This window comes from Littorina saxatilis, linkage group LG12, assembly GCF_037325665.1.
Source record: "Littorina saxatilis isolate snail1 linkage group LG12, US_GU_Lsax_2.0, whole genome shotgun sequence".
Taxonomy (NCBI): Eukaryota; Metazoa; Mollusca; class Gastropoda; order Littorinimorpha; family Littorinidae; genus Littorina; species Littorina saxatilis.
The window spans coordinates 83,568,270-83,582,556 of record NC_090256.1 but is presented as its reverse complement, the minus strand read 5'-3'; the positions used below and the strand labels follow the sequence as shown (position 1 = coordinate 83,582,556).

The window sequence follows — 14,287 nt, the reverse complement described above, 5'->3', positions numbered from 1 at the left end:
TAAATGTTTGCAGGATGAGAACATACAGAAGTCATGATGATCGAAGCGCGCTTCATACAGCTTACACGACACAACTGACAGTGTCACAAGTCTCCAAAAATGACTGAATTGTCTCTTTTTGCAGAGTTTATTTCAGTATAAATGCACTAACTTACTAAGAGAAGATTAATCTCATTAGCCATTGCCATTTTGCTACACTTCTCCAGTGCAATTTTGAATAAGTAATTTTTGTGTACAACACTTAAGAAGTTAAGTTAAAAGGAGTTTTGATCAGTTTTGTACTTGTTATGTATGGTATCTATTCCAAACAATGTACTTCGAGTTGAATGATATTTATGTTGATTACTGACACATGCCTCTTATTACTGACAAACAACTGTTGTTTAGACTTTTGTACTGGTTATGTATCATTGTATCATGTATGGTTGCTAGCTTTCAAACATTGCACTTTAAGTTGAATGATACATGTTGATTACTGACACATGCCTCATATAAATTATAACAGACAAACAACTGCCTGTATACTTGTGATCCATTCTAACTTATGGAAAAACTGTTCTGATACAGACCCTAGACTTCACGTCGTGGTATGAGCTGCAGGCAGACACAGACTCTGATGAGGAGAGTGTGAGCTCCCACCTTGCCCTGCCCTTAGGCCACGGCACATACAGTCCTTATTCTACTGGCGGCACCAGGCACCAGGATCTGCAGCCGTCATCAGATGAAACTGCTACTCGTCACACTGGACGTGCTTCGTTGATTCAACAGCTGCTGGACGAGATGGACGATGCAAACCAGAAAATTGACCAGTTCTATGATGGCAAGAAGCCTCATGGAGGTAAGCTAAAAGATTGTGTTTGCACCTGTGAGATTAATATATTTATATAAACTAATGTGTGTGTGAGCTGTGCTTTGTATAAATTGCAAGCTGGTCAAAAGTTTTGAAACATGACCAAGTTTGTTTGTTTGTTTGCTTAACGCCCAGTCCACCACGAAGGGTGATCTCAGGGCGGTGCTGCTTTGACATTTAACGTGCGCCACACACAAGACAGAAGTCGCAGCACAGGCTTCATGTCTCACCCAGTCACATTATTCTGACACCGGACCAACCAGTCCTAGCACTAACCCCATAATGCCAGACACCAGGCGGAGCAGCCACTAGATTGCCAATTTTAAAGTCTTAGGTATGACCCGGCCGGGGTTCGAACCCACGACCTCCGACTCACTGGGCGGATGCCTTACCACTAGGCCACCGTGTTGCGGTCATGACCAAGTGAAGAGTGAATTTAACAATGACAGAAGTATGAATTCTTTGTTTTGGTAAGAGTAAGTCCAGCGATGAATCATGTAACTGTGAAAATGAAAGAAAAAGTTGGCTTGGAGTTGGAGCATTGGAGGATTCTTGAGGTTGTTATAAATCTAATATGCCTACCATGGTTTTAACATTTTCGTTCTGCAGGAACGAGTCTGGAAGAGTTTCCCTTCGGCCACAGGACAGCAGAAACAGATGAGAGCGGATGTGATGAAGTTGTTTCCTCGGCAATAGCAGAAGTCTCCAAAAACTTCATCACCGGCAACCTGTCGGCCGGCCCTCTGGCATCAGCAGAAAGTGATGAATCCCACATCTCCTCTGACAATGACTTCAGGCACCGCAGGGGTGCAGCCTACGCCAAGTACCCAGAAACCGCTGCAGGACTGTCCGACAATGACTGGAACCCATACGTCACTGAGTCGGACACCAACAACTCTCCCCGGCTGACAGGGGACCTAAGACCAGTGTCTATTCTCGCCAGCGGAGGTGACTCGAACTCGAAGATCAACTCCTTGGTGACGTCGTTCAACCCGCCCTTCTGCAGCACCAAGACAGGATCTGCCAGCAGGATTTCCAAGAGCAGCTTGCAGCTGATAGATTCCAGACCAGCTACAGACAGCTCTCTGCTACCCAGCGACATCAAGGAGACCTCTGCACTGAGCTCACGTAGCATTGCATCTTTCGCGCCTGACTCCTCCATCAGCCCACCCCAGCTGACCAGCTCCAAACTGTCTGAGTACAGTTTTGGGAGGGGTTCCTCTGAGGCTCAGCACTTTCCCAGCACCAGCGTGTCCCAGTACAGGGATTTGGCCGCTCGGAATCTACGGAAATGCTTCGAACGAACATCCTGGCCCCCCGAGTCAGTGTCATCAGGAAGAGCTTCCCAAGGTTCTGACGAAGGAACGGGAAGGGAGTTTGGCCAATCTCAATTTAAAACTGACAGTGGCATCGACTACACACGTGTAGAGGAGAGTTTTAAGCAGCTTAGCAGGTTTGTGGATGATGCAGATAAAAGCTCCTGGGAGATCAAGAGCAGCCTGCCTGGCCGAGAATACTTCTCAGATGCAGTGCATAACGCTCTGTCTACTGATGATCCGTCTGATGGAAAGCCTGCAGCTGAATGGGAGAGAGGAGGGAGAACCACCACAACATCTGGAGTTAACCCAACAAGCTATGGATCATATTTGACCAAGGATTTCTCTGTGGAGAGGTTTAGTGCAGACTCCAGAAGACAAAAAGGTGGAAAGGCTACAGAGAGGCCAGGGCTGACCAGAATCAGCAGAGACTCGGACGCACGAACCTCAGCCACCAATTCCAGCACAGAAACGGTCATTCCAGTATCAATGGTCAGCAATAAGGATCCGTCTCTGAAACACACCGACTACTTGACCGTCCAGGTGGACAAACTGCTGCAACAAACCGCCTACCTCACCAGCAGTTCCCGTGCCAAAGAGCGAGAGGAGGAGAAGGAAAAGAAAGGGACAGATACGGCAACCACTAGCCTGGACTACGATCGCTTGCACCGCGACCTGCAGGAAATCCAGGAAAGCCTTCACACCATGGGCCAGCCGGCGGTTGAGAGCCCACACCCTGCCACAACCTCAACCGCCAGCACTTTGCAGCCTCCCACCAACACAGCCAGCGCCAAGTCTGACAGCGATGATGCTGATATTGTCCCCAGCACCACCACCACTCCTGAACGCGGTCGACGACTGATGTGGGACTATGGAGGTGATCTGGGTTATGGCCAAGAAGGCATGATGAGTGACGTCACGGCAGAATCTTCTCCCCTGGACCCCCTGCACCCCAACAACAACAACAACAAGAACCAGTACACGTCGGATGGAGAAGAGACTCGAACCTCCAGCCTGGACCATGGAGGGGAAGAGGAGGAGCACCACGAGGACACGACCATGACCTTTGCTAACCAGGTGGGACAGGCTGCAGCCACTGCTAGGAATGGCCTTGACTTTGACGACCTTGTCTCCACTTTCAGGAACGAGTCGCGTGCCCTGGATACCAGATACCAGGCGGTGCTATCACAGGTGTGTCACTTTGTACATTTTTGTAGGTGTACTAACTGCTATGTCAGAATGTGTTTATCATTTCTTCCATGTCAAATATCAGTGCATAGGTCTGTGTTTCTTTTGTAGTTTAGAAATGTATATATCCAAATGAAAAGAAGTATTGACAAGACTTTAGCATTCTGAATGTCTCTCTGTGTTGTAACTTGTATTCTTCATTCGAATTTTTGTTTCTGTATTTATTTTCATCCTGGTTTACTTCAAGTTCAACTTTTTTTGAGGGTATTTTAGTTTGTATTTATTCCGGATGATTTCTTTTCATTTTTTTAGTTTTTAGTTTTTAGATTTGTACAAAGGTGTTGAATTACTGATGTTAGTTAACTTCTCAACATTTTTCTTGCTTTGATTCTGTTTTCACTTCTTTTTTTCTTTGCCCTTTTTGTTTTGCATGATCGTTGCGTGCTGACTTGTGTTGTTTGTGTTGGTGGCTGACCAGGGCATGGCGGACAAGGTCATCAACATTCTGACCAGCACAAACCCTGATCAACAGGCCCAGGGGATCCTGTCACAGGTCAGTGCTGAGGAACGAGAAAGGAGGCACCGGATCTCGTCACAGGCTCAGGGCGATCGCTTGGATGGGAGCTACGCATCTTCCCTCAGCAGCACCCTCCTAGCCTCCAAGAGTGACGATCCTGTGAGGAAAAGACTGGACTTGTCATCACTGAGCGACTCCGCAGAGAACAGCCAACTTCTGCAGTCCTTCTTCGAGTCACAGCCCAAGTTGGAAGCAGCTTTTTCGGCCACAACTTTCGCTCAGACGCTGATCTCAGAACAGATGAAGAAGATGGCTGACAGGACGTTCAACCACAGCCTTGAACTTCGCACGCCTGTACATCAAGAGCTGCAGTGTTACCCTGTCTACAGCACTCAGCGCGACCAGCCACAGTATCAGCAACTTCAGGCACAGCTGCATCAACAACTCCAGCAACAACAACAGCAGAGAGGAGAACAAGCGGCAGCCAAGGCAGCATCAGAGAAGGAGAGAGGGGCAGGAGCTGCAAAGAGGTGAGTACAATATCTTAGTTTTGGGTTGCGGTTCAATGTAAATTAATGTAATACAGGCATGTAATTTCTCAGATTGAGATTATAAAGTTAATTTGATTTGATGTAGTAAAGGATTGTATCTTATAGACTGACAAGTTTCATATTAACAGGTGTGATGTTTTGCTCTTTTATGAATCGCATCTAATTGTAAAATGTTTTGCGTTTTCCCCCTCCTAGTCCAAGAGGAGAGTCAGCAGAGAAACAGTTGGAGTCACTGAATTTGGAGGAAAAGGCAAAGGTCTCAGGAGGTAAGTCTAGTGCTTGTCAGTGTGTTTTTCTAACTTTTGTTTTCTAATTCGGAATGATGATGAAAAGTGAAAGTATTATTCTAATTGTCAGTCTAGAATATTTTTGTTCTAACAATGTGTTTAACCGGCACGGTTGGCCTAGTGGTAAGGCGTCCGCCCCGTGATCGGGAGGTCGTGGGTTCGAACCCCGGCCGGGTCATACCTAAGACTTTAAAATTGGCAATCTAGTGGCTGCTCCGCCTGGTGTCTGGCATTATGGGGTTAGTGCTAGGACTGGTTGGTCCGGTGTCAGAATAATGTGACTGGGTGAGACATGAAGCCTGTGCTGCGACTTCTGTCTTGTGTGTGGCGCACGTTATGTCAAAGCAGCACCGCCCTGATATGGCCCTTCGTGGTCGGCTGGGCGTTAAGCAAAGAAACAAACAAACCAATGTGTTTTGTCCAACCAAACTTTATGCTTAGAGGCATTACAAATAAAGCTTTTTATATTGATTGAACGATGGATTTCCTTTCTTTGAGCCATGTGAGGTTAGAGACCGCCGAAAGGCCATATTTAGATGGCTGGCCAAGACTACAAAATGTGCCTGTTTGTGTGCTTTCAATTGTAAAAAATAAAAGGAATTCTAACAGAAATAGATCAATACATAATGTTGTAAATAATTTTGACCAAACTATGATATTTGGCACAGATCTTGACAGTCATTGTTTTCCTTGACTGCTAGCGCAGAACAATGACTGTCTCAGTCTGTGTAAAATATATCTTGGTCAAAAATGAAATAAATAATATTTGAATGATTAAAATCGTTGTTTTCTTTATCAGGGTCTGGGGATGAGAGTCCTGGTGGTGGCACTTCACCTGCTGATTCTGACAAGAGCTCTGAACTTCGCAGCAGAGGGAAATATCGCCCTTACAGGTATGACTGATTTTCTGTGACATGGGAAAAAAATAATGACAAGACTCGGAGATGCAAAAGCTTTTTTTTCTTCTCCATATGCGCTCTTCCGTGTCTGGATTTTAAAGCATCATTGACATTGACAAATGATAGGTATTGATTCAATTGAAATCAAATGCATGAATGTTTTGCAAGGGTATGATCTGTGAATACAATGAATACAGTGGAACCCCTTTTTAAGACCCTCCTTTCTAAGACCCTCCTTTCTAAGACCCTCCTTTCTGAGACCTTCCTTTCTAAGACCCTCCTTTCTAAGACCCTCCTTTCTAAGACCCTCCTTTCTAAGACCTTCCTTTCTAAGACCCTCCTTTCTAAGACCCTCCTTTTTAAGACCCTCCTTTCTAAGACCCTCCTTTCTAAGACCCTCCTTTCTAAGACCCTCCTTTCTGAGACCCTCCTTTCTAAGACCCTCCTTTCTAAGACCCTCCTTTCTAAGTTGTTTTGTTCATAACCTCTGTAAATGTACCTTCAATTTAAGATTCCCTCCCTCTTAAGACCCCATTTTTCTGGGAAAAGGTTGGTTCCACTGTACCACAGTCATTTTCACTGCAGTGATTTCTATGGAAAGGGGAGGGGAGAAAGGAAGTGCTCTCCAGATTGCTGAGGTTAGTTTGTTCCACATTCGCTTCTTCAGACGTTCACTTCTGTTGTGCATACAAATGCCGCCATATTCTTCGGGGCTGCCAGGTCGCCAAACAGCTTCTCCTGCAGGGGGGTCTCATCCGGCCATGAGTTTGTTGCGAAAACCTTTACTTCCGTGTTGCTTTTATTTGGGTGACTTTTACATTGATATTTGTTTGTCTCTCAGGCCTGCTGGCAGCCAGGATGTGTACTACACAGAGAGCGACACAGCGTCAGTGGCAGAGAGTATCACCACAGTGGAAAGCACACACACAGGTGAGCCCATTGCATGATACATTCCTGAGTAAGTTATGCTGCCATCACAGGTGATTGTAATGTCTAGGACTGAAAGACTATTTAAACAGCTTCCAGTAAACTGGGGAGATTATTTGTATGCGTTGCCTATGTATGCGTTATTGTCACCATGTCTTAACTATGAATGTTTTTATGGTTGTAAAACAAGTTGAACTTGAAGCCTGTCTTTTGATAGTTTATTTTCTTTTTGAGAAAAAACAGCAAAAACGTTTCTTTGATGTAATTAGGTCAGTAGAATTTTGGAGACTGGAAATAGATCCAGTGCTTTTAGCTCTGAAATTGACATTTGTTTGTGTATGTAGCAAAGTATTACTAGTGTTTTGATGGAATACTTGTAAAGTTGTATGGAAAAGTATCATAATATTAAGGGGAAAAAAACCCTCTGTTCTTCATGATCAATCTATTTGTTTCATTTTAATTACTTCAAAAACATTCTTCAGCCAGGCAGCACATAATCATGGATACTAAACCAACCATATGTGACCCTCCACCACGAAATGAGTCGCATGTCACCTTTGCATGATTTTCATATTTTTACATTTTCCTATTGAGTTTTTTATGCTCTATCCAGTGGTGAAAACCGTTTTAGAAAAGAGCGAAAACTGTTTGAGTTACAAGCCTGTGACTATGGTGACCCTCACACTGTTACTAGACACTCCCCGGACTTATGTTAAGCCTAGCGCAGAACCGCGCGAGGTGACATGCGACTCATTTCGTGGTGGAGGGTCACATATTGTTTACAAGGATGAATGTCGAATGTTCACATTTTAATTATTCTCTCAGGTGCCAGGAGACTGGTTGCACATAACTCTCACTTACTCTTGTTGCATATGCAGCTATATTTAGAGAGCTTATGTCCCTTTGTTTATTGGATCATATTTTTTACACTCAGGTTCTGATGATGCCATGGGACCGTACTTCCCGAGCAGTGTTCTTGGCAGTCGCCAGGATCCTGCAGGAGACGACAAAGGGTTGTACAGCAAGCGCGGCAAGCCTGCAGGACCAGCAGGCTCTAGTGTTGACCTGCCCTTGCCTACCATACAGGAGAGGGCCACACCCGTAAGTTCTGTTAAAATGGCAGGAGAAGTATTGTAGTGTTGCAGTTGCTGACTATTTTTGATGGTGTGAATGTTGCCAAGACATTTGATGGAGATGATATAAATGCCATGAAGAGGAGGACGGCTTTGGTAACTTTTGACTGTGTCGACATCGGTGTGTGTGTGTCCCCGCGGGTTAGGGGGAGTCCCATATTGGTTGGGACGAGAAAGAATTTACCTGATGCTCCCCAGCATGTCGTAAGAGGCGACTAACGGATTCTGTTTCTCCTTTTACCCTTGTTAAGTGTTTCTTGTATAGAATATAGTCAATTTTTGTAAAGATTTTAGTCAAGCAGTATGTAAGAAATGTTAAGTCCTTTGTACTGGAAACTTGCATTCTCCCAGTAAGGTAATATATTGTACTACGTTGCAAGCCCCTGGAGCAAATTTTTGATTAGTGCTTTTGTGAACAAGAAACAATTAACAAGTGGCTCTATCCCATCTCCCCCCTTCCCCCGTTGCGATATAACCTTCGTGGTGGAAAACGACGTAAAACACCAAATAAAGAAAGAAAGTGTGTGTGTGTGTGTGTGTGTGTGTGTGTGTGTGTGTGTGTGTGTGTGTGTGTGTGTGTGTGTGTGTGTGTGTCCAGCAACACAGGCTCAAGCATCCACATCAGTATGTTTGTTTGTGTGTTAAGCAACATAGATAGGAATTCACACATTTTATAGACATTTCTGTGATTCACTGATTGTGTTTTTCCTCCGAAAACGGCGTATGGCTGCCTAAATGGCGGGGTAAAAAACGGTCATACACGTAAAATTCCACTCGTGCAAAAAAAAAAACCACGAGTGTACGTGGGAGTTTCAGCTCACGAACGCAGAAGAAGAAGAAGACTGATTGTGTTTTATTTCAAAAGTTGTCTGTGGTGCTTGGTTGCAAAATGACAATCCACTGGATACTGTTCAGTAATTGAACACTGCGGAATGTATTTCCAACACTTTCGTCATTGTCATATTTTTAAAAGCGTCAAACTGTCAGTGTCATCCTTTCCACTGTGTCACAGGACCCAAGAGAACGCTCGTCCTCAGACAGTAGCAGCAGGACAGTCACGGGGCAAGCTGAAGGGGGCAGAATGAATCCTGCATCTGCAAGTGGCACGTCAGTGCCTGGCGCCAACCCCTCTGTCAGTGAAGTCATGGCCAGGCGTCAGGCCAGGGTGGATGACATTCTGCGTGAAAAAGACTCTGCTAGAAAGGTATGGGACTGTGCAGGGAAACGTGTATGGCCTGTGGATGTATTGAGCCATTGTCTGTGTGGTGGTGCCTTCCTCTGTTTTCACTGCTGTTAATAGAGTCTTGGAGCAATTTTCTGTGCCATGAGCAAGCAACAAAGATGGTACTACTTATCGTCTACTTTAAGTAAATATAGTGGTCGCTTGGGCAAATCAGCACTGAATTTGGGCTGAATTTTGATAGATGTTTGTTTTGGGGGGAGGGGGGGGTGGTACAAACATTCTGGAAAGTTTTCATCATGTGAACGGTTTACCACAGCAAGATGATTTTCAACTGACTTCTTCCTTCGGGTTGGGAAGCAAAGCAAAGAAAACCAATTGTACAGTTTATGCAAACTAAATGTAGCGTTCAGCCAGTGATGCAGGTGATAAATCTTTTTGCTTAGTTTGTTTACAAAAGTCAGCTATTCAGGTCAGGCACAAGATCCCGTCAGTTACAGACTGGCAGTTGCACAGGAGTCAGGTATAACATTATGGACTTTCTTTACAATTCCAACACAGGTGCCAGCATCAGAATCAGCGGATAAGGACCCTCTGGAGAAGACCAAAGGCGAGGAGATGCTGGAAGCCTACAGGGCGCAGAAAACAGATCCGCTGCGGGCTCGAACCCCATCCCCTCAACCCTCAAAGATCCCTGTGCGCGGGCCACCGCTGGACTACAGTGCAGCATTGCGCAGCAAACAGGAGGATGAGCTGAGGCTGAAGGCCGGACTGGATAGTGCGGATGGAGACATATGTGGACATGATGTGAGTTGTTTGATATAGTGGAAGCCGCTTTATAAGCCCCCCCGCCTCCCCACCTAATTTAGGACTTCCTCCCGTATAAGACCTTGACCTTGTTTCTTCACATTTCACCTCTGCAATTTTACCCCCATTAAAATTAGACTTACTACATTTTAACACTTTCTACCCCACCTATGTTGACCAAGTTTTTTTTAGCCAAGACCAGCTGTGCTGCAGCAGGTCACTCAGAATTGTAGTAACTGTGCAGTAACTGTGTATCAACACGCTGGAATGCAGGCGTTAGATCGACGTTACAGGAAGTGACTGAAGCTAACAGTCTGAGCGGATATATCTGTACCTGGACAGATAGAGCCATACGAGCGGGTACGGATATATCCGTACCTGGGAGACAATGAGTTAAGACTTGATTTTCTTAGATTTTTGGAGGTCCTAAAAGGGGGGTTGCATTGTACACTATTGTTTCACAGCTGTGAAGACTACTGCCCTCTTCAAACAAAGTTCATGTGTTGGGTTACTGGCTTTGTTGATGTCCCTTCAAATTTGGTCTGTTTTGACAGTCTGGTATATATATATATATATATATGAGAGTATGTGGGTGTATGTTTGTGATAGTAATAAGCTTTGACATTTTAATTGAAGGATTTTTGTTTTCATTTGCAGGTTAACGCACCCTCCTCATTGACTGACAGACCAACGAGGTATGTTACATCCTCTTATAAAAGTCTGTTCAAATAATGTTTTTATTTTTTTCCCCATTTTCTTTCTCCAACCCTTCTTACTCAATTCAGCCCTCCTCCTTTCCTGCTATTTTATTGGTCCTGTGTCCTCCCACACCATTTTGAAATTCTGCTTGAAATCCCCCCCCCCCCCTCCCACCCCCTTTCCATAACCTATCCATTCTTTCTTCCTCTTAACTTTTTCCTTAGATCCGCATTCACTTTATTTTGAATTTCCCTTCTCATCCACCTTTTTTCCCCCTACCATTTCTCTTCCTGGTTTACACAGCAAGTCTTCACACGATATACTCTTGTTGTTTTCAGACTGAACGCTGACAAGCGTGATTCAGACCCGGACGACAGTACCGAGATACACCTGCTGAAAGCCATTGACGCTGAGCTGGAAACTGAAATCCTGGAGAGGCACCATACAGAATCCTCGTCCGATCAGAATGACAACGCCTCAGGAAACCGTCACCAGGAGAGTTCAGACCCCAAAGACACCAGAGCCTCAGACAGACCGACAGCAAGCAGAAGCGAGGAAACAGCCTATTCAAGACCAGGGAACCCTTCACGAGGGGAGAGTTCAAGGTCACAGAGAGCCTCGGACAGACCGACAACAAGCAGAACAGAGGAAACAGCATATTCAAGACAAGAGAACCCTTCACGAGGGGAGAGTTCAAGGTCACAGAGAGCCTCGGACAGACCGACAACAAGCAGAACAGAGGAAACAGCATATTCAAGACAAGAGAACCCTTCACGAGGGGAGAGTTCAAGGTCACAGAGAGCCACAGCCAGACCGACATCAAGCAGAACCCAGGAAACAGCATATTCAATACAAGGGAACCCTTCACGAGGGGAGAGTTCAAGGTCACACGACACGGAACGAGAACGCCGGTGGCGGGAGGCAGAGGCAGTGGTCCAGAAGGAGCAGGGGAGACTGGAGATCGACAAAGGTCAGGCTGACAAGCGTCACGAAAAAACGGCCCTTCTGCAGCAGAAGCGACAAGAGGCGGGCAGGGAAGCAGCCAAAATGTTCTCCCAGCGAGCTCAGGGTAGGCAGGAGGTGGACCAGGCACGTGCAAACAAGCGCAGAGAAGAGGAGAAGATGGATCGACGGAGACTGAAAGAGCTGCAGGATACCATCGCCCACAGTCCCAGAAGCGCTGCGAGGATTGCTGCTGGGGAGAGGGACGTGGACCAAGGTGTCGCTGCCAAACGCAGAGAAGAATCGGAGCTGGAGAGGCGCTCTCTGGAAGTACAGATCACCCGTGAAAGGGAGACCATGCAGGCGGCCCGGCTGGTCAGGGAACAGGAGCTGCGGGAAACGGTGGTGCGCAGAGAACTGACGGTAAGGGAGGCGGAAGCAAGGAGGCAAGCGAGTATGCAGCGAGAGGTGGAACTCCGACGCGAGCGAGAGTTAATTGCCTCAAGGAGAGGGGCTGAGCTGAGAGCTGTAAGGGAGGCAGATGCTCGTCAAGAGCCTGACACCCGAGGAGCTGAACAGCAAAACGAGGAGACACTCAATAGAGATGCAGAGTTGCGCAGAGCGATCATTCAGCAGAGAGAAGCGGAGCTACAGGAGAACGCAGAGAGAGAAGCAGGTCTGCACAGGATAGCTGACGTGCGACTGGCAGCGGAGATAGAGGAAGAGGCAGAGCAGAGAAGGCAGCTTGATGCTGCAGCTGTGACAGAAGATGCCCTGAGTAGGGAGGTCAGACGAGCCAGGGAACTAGCCCGTCAACGCCAAGACCCGCTACGGGAAGCAGAGCGACAGAGAGAAGCGGAAGAGGCCATTGCCAGAGCTGGTGGAGGTCAGGAACCCATGACAGACGCTCAGAAAGAAGCTGACAAGGAGATGCAGCAGAGGGGACACGAGCTGCCACGACAGCGGGAAACGCAAGAAGCTATCGACCGCAAGCCCTTGAGTCACCGCGCCCAGCTCCTGCGTGAAGCTCTCGAGAAAGAAGCTGCCTATCAGGGTCGACCTGACCTTCACTTCATGTGGGAGCGTTTCCTGGCTGGCTCGAACGTCGGCCAAGAACCTGACTCCTCCCTGAGCTCGGAGAAGCTGACGGAGCTGGCGGACCTGATGCGAGATCCCACTCATCACCTGGTTCACTCCTTCCTCTCCCAGCGCCAGATGCAGCACCAGCAGGACATGCTGCGGGCGGAAGCTCAGCGAGAAGCCGTGCGGCGGAGAGAGGAGGACAGTCAACTCTTGGATGAGGAGAGTGCGGCATTGGAGAGAGAACTCAGACGCCAGGATGCCAGACAGCAGCAGCACCGACAGTCCAGCGAGGAAGAGAGCAACGGCAGTTATGGAGAGATCATCCAGCAGCGAGAGAGGGATCGCCTGAGGCGTCGTGAGATTCGCACCCAGCGCAAGAAGCAAGGCAAGCCCCTGTCCCCATCAAAATCCCTGCCGTCCATGCATCAACCCCCGAGTCCTGACAGGGGCGGGGATACCATGGAAACGCTGTATTCCATCCCCGAGGACACAGGCATGACACCTCAAAAGTCAAGGTCACCCCACAGGTCACAGTCTCAGAACCACAACCACAACCACCCGCATCGGAGATCACACGTCATTGACCCTAACATGGTTAAACTGCGGGAGCGCATCACCCAGCAGCGACAGAAGATCGGCCATGAGCGTGTGAAGGAGATCAAACGCCTACAGAAGCTGGAGAGGCTGAAAGCCTTGCTGCTCGCCAAGCGCACAGGGTTGTTGGACGACTCGACCGTTGCCGCACACCTTGCCACCATTTCTTCAACCTCCGCTTCGTCTGAGGGCTCTGTCGCAGCCCTTAGCCAGGTGTCCTTGGTAGCGTCGGAGTTGTCGGACAACACCACCACTGCTAAAGACAGCAGCACAGAAATGCGAAAAATCAGGTTTGGTCACAGTCCTGTGGAGAGACGGAGAACTGAGGTCAGTTACCATGACAACGACTCCGTGGACACGGATGAGTTCATACAGCTGCTGGAGGACTCCTGCTCTCAGACGGAGAGCGAACACAGCATCAGGATTAACAGGCGTGGCCATGGCGTCCGAGACAGTCACAGCCAGTCCCACAAGCGCCTTAGCCCCAGCACCCAGCCTTCCAAACAAGGTGGGAAGTGCCTGAAGCTTCACCAGATGTACTCGCCCTACAAACGTGGAGAGGTCTTCAAGCCCACTAAGAAGTCAAGACGATCTGAGGTTCAGTTCGAAGGAGTAGACAGCAAGACCAGGGATTTCGGAGCCATGTACCCATCACCCAAACAACCACAAAAGAATCACAACGTAAGAGTCAGAGTGAGCTCCAGACAGGTCTCACAGGGTGTCCAGACATCTCCCAAGAGAACACATTCCACCTCGTCGCCGTACCAAGACCGCCCTGCTGTCCCGGCGCCAACAATGAATCAAGGTCGAGGAATGCAGACCAGAGGAAGACAAGCTTCAACTCCTCAAGGGAGACAATCCTCTTCTTCACAGAGAACAGCTGCAGCAGCACATGGAGAGATTCAGGGCGGCAAAATGCCGAGGCAGTCTCGCAGTGTCAGTCCAGAGTTTGACAGCAGGCAGGTGGCGGCCTGTTTGTCTCCTGACAGGGATCGGCCACGCAGCGCATCATCTTCCAGATCGGACCTGCACAGGTGAGAGATTATTTTATTTTATTGTCTTGCATTTATTTACAATGTCACAAAGGAAATCATATATTTGTACAATGTCTCACACTTTTGAGGCAGCTACAAGTGAGAGATGGTTTAACTGTCTTGCATTTAATTACATATTCTTACCCAACTCACATAGATAGCAATAACTTCATGTTGTTGCTAAGGTATTGAAGCACTCATCCGTGGTAACACGGGAGGTAACTCTTAAAAACGAAACTCTACACCATATAAGGCAAGGTCCATGGTAGTTACCTCCCCT

General features: G+C 47.4%; 1 protein-coding gene across 1 annotated transcript in view; it reads left to right on the top strand.

The window, feature by feature from the left end:
• Positions 1 to 14,287, top strand: part of LOC138982977 (microtubule-associated protein futsch-like) — a 33,243-nt gene that overhangs the window by 698 nt on the left and 18,258 nt on the right. Inside the window, exons 2-12 of the mRNA XM_070356367.1 lie at positions 568 to 838; positions 1,460 to 3,357; positions 3,833 to 4,401; positions 4,618 to 4,688; positions 5,509 to 5,602; positions 6,450 to 6,538; positions 7,470 to 7,636; positions 8,681 to 8,872; positions 9,410 to 9,655; positions 10,313 to 10,350; positions 10,693 to 14,007. Coding sequence (XP_070212468.1) covers positions 568 to 838; positions 1,460 to 3,357; positions 3,833 to 4,401; positions 4,618 to 4,688; positions 5,509 to 5,602; positions 6,450 to 6,538; positions 7,470 to 7,636; positions 8,681 to 8,872; positions 9,410 to 9,655; positions 10,313 to 10,350; positions 10,693 to 14,007 — 6,950 coding nt within the window. The remainder of the gene's footprint in view (positions 1 to 567; positions 839 to 1,459; positions 3,358 to 3,832; positions 4,402 to 4,617; positions 4,689 to 5,508; positions 5,603 to 6,449; positions 6,539 to 7,469; positions 7,637 to 8,680; positions 8,873 to 9,409; positions 9,656 to 10,312; positions 10,351 to 10,692; positions 14,008 to 14,287) is intronic.